Raw genomic sequence first — 5,599 nt, 5'->3', positions numbered from 1 at the left:
AGACGTAACAATATTATTGTTTATTTTGTTTCTGTTCAGAATCTTTGTGCAAAGATACAGAAATGCCGTTTCTCTGCATATAGCCGTCCTTAATTTTGAATTAATCGAATAGATTGGAACAACCCTCACCGTCAACGCTTAGGTTACTTTTGTCTGACCACATAATAGGATTTGACTGTCACTCTTATATTAGAACCACGTCACAAAAGTTTTCTGAGGTAATGAAGCATCAGATTCACAGTCCGAGAATGCATACAATTAGACCACATCCAATCAAAATATATAAATCAGTAAGATTAGCAATTTCCTGTGACATACTGAGACATAAATACAACATACTTTGCTAAATTATTATGGCTGTAGAATAAAATAAGACCAGTCACAGTACAAGTACTGACAACTAATGATCATCGAAATCTTCACAGTAAATGCTAAAATAAAATATTTTATGTAATCTACATGTGTAACAAGGTCCTACAAATTATAAAAGGTGTTTTATATCGAAAAATCATCCAGTACTTACACTGTACTGGAACTATGATTAAATACTATAGCTGGTGGTAGTCATATTTTATTGGGGCTCGGTGTATTTACATGGAAGGATGTCCTGAAATTTTTCTTGATGACAAATATTCTCACGTCATGGTCTTAAAGTATCCCTATAATTTAAAAATTGATATCTTGGACATGATTTACTATAGAATTAGGAGTTTGACGCAAAGTCATTTATAGGGTAAAAGTCATATATGTATCTGCACCCATACTTTGAGAACAGAATGACATTATGGTATATATATATAGGTGAAACTGATTTTTCTAGGAATAACGAGATTAATCTGCTGAATAAAAGAAGATTCATCAAAATATTTATCATAGAGCAGTTTTGAATTTCTCTGAATAACTGAGTTCGAAATAATTAAATACAGAGACTTGAAACAATGTAAGACACCAATGAACAATCTCATCATTTATACTAGAAATAAACGACCTTATAACACCACACACTTTTGTGTTTTAAAACGTGAACGCTCCTGAAGAAGCTGTGAAGCGAAACGTTGAGTGTCTAATTTAATAAAAACTACATTTTAGTGTTATAAGGCCGTTTGTTTCTAGTATTAATATGTCTTCTATACATCAATATGCACTACAGAAATTAAATAATCTTTATTATTTACATGATAACAAACACAGTGTGTGTACTTACTTGTTTGACGACGGATGGTCGCTTTTATTGGTTCAGAAATAACTTCTATCAGACTTCTAGTTTTTCTAACATCATCTACCAAACTGTTTAAACCTATAAAGACTAGCATTCATCATCTTCTTCGTGGGGATTCTATCAATGTTTTGGACCACTAGGTTATTCACGTCCAATTTCTATAATTTTATTCTAGCGCGTTCATTTACGCAACTCATAAACCAGATTATGTTTCCAATCAGGGCCGGCCTTAAGGCGAGTTCACTGAGGCAACCAGTGGCCAAGTCAATTGTATACTTCTAGTATCCAAACTCGAGAACCTAATACTGAGTATTCTACTCAGGCCCTACACCCTCATAAGGCCGGCTCTGCCCCCAGTCATGTGTTTAGTCTGATTTCACATAGAAATTTTGTTAGGTTTTATATTGAAAATACTATAGAATATACAAGGTTCTGAGAAACTTTAGAATTACTTCTAAGATATATTGTAAACACATTTTACATACAACATACATATGTTTATGCTTATCTTTGTTTTGTTTTTTCCTCATATTCTCTTCAGAAAGTTTACAAAAGAAGATCACAGATGGCATTAAAAATGAATGGAGGCGTAGATCGCAGTTTTTTTCAGTCGGAGATAGTATAGGACTGGAGGCAAACTGTGTTGTAATTTGTACGCTGTAAACATGTGATGAATTAATCATTTATTGTGTCTTGGAAGGGTATTAAACATATTATTGCATATTAAAACACAGCTTTATTGCTCTATTTAATTCATAGTATTATTTATTGTTATTCAACCGGGTTGCGGTCAGTTCATGTATATTTGAAAATTGAATTGAAGTTGATAATGATATTGAAATTTGAATTGATAACCTGTTAGGTGCAATAAAATATTTTAACATTTTGAATTCGGTAAAAATAAAAATAAATTGAAGTTCTACTATAACGTACAAATTACAACTCAAAGTTATTCTGTCGAAGCCTTGCTTACTGGTGTAACTTAATTAATATCTTTGTGAAGCCTCGAAGTATTTAGCAGTGAATAATGTCTTATACGTGGTAAGATTATTATTTAATATTTACTTGTAATATTATTTTTCTTTTTAGTTGCGATAAGACTAAAACTAAAAAAGTTCTGGACCTCAGAAAGGAATATAGCATTTGTATAACTTAAGGTGTATGACAGTTTTTCTAGTCTAGTTGTTTGTGTTGGTACTTATAAGATATAGTATCAAAAATACTTGTAGAAATCAAACATTAATTAAATATGAGATGTTACAGTAGAAACTGTAAGAATAATTATGTGGGTTTGGACAATTTTGATATAAGGGCTAGGAATGGCTTACTGGTTGGCATGCCCTGCAGTTTTGTTTGGGGGCAATGAATGTGTTATGACTGAAGTATGAGAATAACACTAACATTGAAACAGACAAAAGTGGCTATTCAGTCAGACAAGAGTAGTAATGGAAGTTGTTGATTATCTTCTTTCCCTCTAGTTTATGAGTTTAAAATTGAGATAGTTATGTACAGATAGTGTAGCTTTGCATAAAACTTTTATATTTCTAAAACAGTTTTTTTATGAATTGTATGTTTGTGTGGTAGAATGTAAACATTTGAAATACAGTTGAGGGTAATAGATTTTAACTTTGTACAAAAGTTATATTTATGTGATGGGTTATGCATTTTTTGTTTTTGTGCATGAGGAGTCATGACTTTCTGATACATAGCTTGTTTTAATGTGTTAGAAACAAACAGAAAGTAGTAATAATGCAAGTTTGTTGTACATTAGATCTCAACATGAAATCAATATTACTTTAAAGCAAAAGATAAAATTGTTATAATGATAAAAGTTTGTAGTAGTTTTGTATTTTGTTATTTTTCATAACAGTTTTAAAGCAGTTGCTTTGTAACATGTTTGTTGATGAGAAGTTGTGATGAAACTTCTGTAGTTTCATTATTTTCAACAATTTAGTTCTTTCATTAAATTACAATGTAGTTCTCAGTTTTAAGTATTATACAGTCTTAATATCTATAATTTTTATAAGAATGTGTTTTTGTGAAACAATATAATTCTTTTTGCATTTCAGTACTAGTTTATGGTACTATGATAAAATATTAATATTCAAAAACTAAACATAATATTAAATGATTTTAATTAGTTACAGTTTATCTAAAAAATTCTGAAGTCTCTGGTTTTCTCAATTTAGGGTAGCGCATCCAAGAAACTATGACCTAGAGAAAAAAACTGGACATTTAACAGCAGAGGAAGTCATAGATCATCCACTTAAGCCATTAACTATTATGGTAATTTGACTGAAGTCTTTGACTGTTTTAATAACCTATTTTGATCCAAGAGTGATATGAATGAATTCAGTGATTACCTTTATGTAATAAAAAATATGTGGTTGTGAAAGAAAGATTTTTAGCACTTCTTTGTAAATCATAATAAATGGCAGTGATTTAAAATTGTCTGAAGCATTAAAGCTTTATTGGAGAAACTTGTAATCCTGTCCAATGAGTAAGGAAACTAAGTTGAAAGTGCAATCTGCATTGTAAGCTGTTCTATATGAACATATTGTAAATATCTATTTGCATGATACAGTAAGTAGCTGGGGCTATTAAGCCCTTATCACAGTGCATCTCAACCAGGGTTCCATGGAATCCTTGGGTTTCTTCATAGACATATAGGGGTTCCACAGGGTTCTGTGGAATGCAAGAGTTCCACATGTTGTAATGAGTAAGTATATTCTAGTCCCTTAATTGCAATCCGACTACATCATATTTCATTATTAGTATAGTGAGTTTCATAATGACACAACATAACAACAAGTGACTGCATTGTTTTAAGTTAATGAGCAAGACTAGGTACAAACACCTGCTACTATTGCAGTAATGTTTTTTTGTAATGAATGCTGTGAAGGGTTCCATGACACAAATTTGATGCCAGAAGAGTTCCATGGGTTCAAAAAGGTTAAGAACCACTACCTTATATAATAATGAATTTTTAGAGTTATTTCATGTGAAAATAATATTAAAATCGGGAATTAACTTCATCTTATACTCTTTTATACAGCTGGTTATAAAACAACACCCTCCTTGCATCAAGATGGAAAAAGTTAGATTCTGTTTTCAATTACTTTCTTTAGTCTTCCATTACTACAAAATAATTACTTGACACGTATATTTAATTAACGTAGATTGTTAATACACATACAGTGTTACTGATTTTAACTTTTTTTGCTGTTAAATTTTTTTTTTTTTTCATACAGATAAGTGTACAATAATTGAGTTTCTAAAAAGTGAATCTGTTTTGTCAATTTTGAATAGTGGTTCAGCTTGAAACCTGACTAATGCAGTGAACGGCAAGTTAAAGTAACCTGTATCAATGGTTATGAATTTATTAGAGACTGTAATAAAGAAAGTTTACAGATAGTTGACATGGATTTAAAAAATGAAGGTCACATCTTATGACATGGATAATGCAGTGGATTTGGTTTACTTGGACTTTGAGAAATCTTTTGATATGGTGTTACATAAGGCAGTTCTTAAGACAGTTGAATTTGTTGGGGAAGAAGATAAACTAGTTATATGGATTAAGTGCTAGTTGAGTGGTAGAAAGCAGAAAATTGTCATAAATGTGATGAAATCACAGTGGATTAATATTACCATACCTCAGAATTATGTGCTAGGTCCTTTGATGTTTCTCATTTTCATTAACTCTTTCAATACGGGGTCAGTCAATGTGATGACCTCGTAACCATTTTGTGCTTGTTATAGTTTTCATGCTATAACTTTAAAATTAGTAGGCAAATGTTAACAAAATTTGGCAGATTATCAGTAAACATTACAAGGCTTTCATACACAAAATATCTAATTTTTTATTAAGTCGTAAGGTTTGTAAAGCAATGTTTCTCTCATGCCATTTTTTTTCTTTTCACATCTTGCCTATCTATCATGCAAAGTAATTTTCATTTTAAGATTAAAAATACTTTTATGCATCAGAAAATTTGAAATTTCATATGCGAAATCTTTATAATGTCCGTATAGTTATCAAATGTTTCTTAAGAAAAAACTTTATATGTTATCTCTTATTTTGTGTAATTAATCTCTGTATGGGTTCGATAGATTTGAATGATCTCGCAATCAACATAAAAAATTAGGAAATAAACATAAATTATGTCTCTTTCATTCTAGAATGAACACAATTTATAACATCAAAACATAAATATTTAGACGAAATAGCTTAAATATGATGACATTATACAATTATATATATTTATTATTTTTGTTATATTGTCTAGCTAACAATACAGAAGTTACAATGATGTGATCTCATGTTACTGTATCAAATAACACAAAAATAGACCTTTGGTCTGTACAAAGTAACTTGTCTTGGCC

At 30.4% G+C, this 5,599-nt stretch overlaps 1 protein-coding gene across 1 annotated transcript in view; it reads left to right on the top strand.

Moving 5' to 3' along the window:
- The first annotated feature begins 1,801 nt into the window (after nucleotides 1–1,801).
- LOC106460891 (UPF0505 protein C16orf62 homolog) overlaps nucleotides 1,802–5,599 on the top strand; it is a 53,805-nt gene continuing 50,007 nt past the window's right edge. The window contains exons 1-2 of the mRNA XM_022387693.1: nucleotides 1,802–2,260; nucleotides 3,409–3,505. Of these exons, the coding sequence (XP_022243401.1) occupies nucleotides 2,247–2,260; nucleotides 3,409–3,505 (111 nt within the window). The 5' untranslated portion in view covers nucleotides 1,802–2,246. The remainder of the gene's footprint in view (nucleotides 2,261–3,408; nucleotides 3,506–5,599) is intronic.

Source organism: Limulus polyphemus, unplaced genomic scaffold (assembly GCF_000517525.1).
Source record: "Limulus polyphemus unplaced genomic scaffold, Limulus_polyphemus-2.1.2 Scaffold857, whole genome shotgun sequence".
Lineage (NCBI taxonomy): Eukaryota > Metazoa > Arthropoda > Merostomata > Xiphosura > Limulidae > Limulus > Limulus polyphemus.
This window is presented reverse-complemented; position numbering and strand designations above follow the sequence as displayed.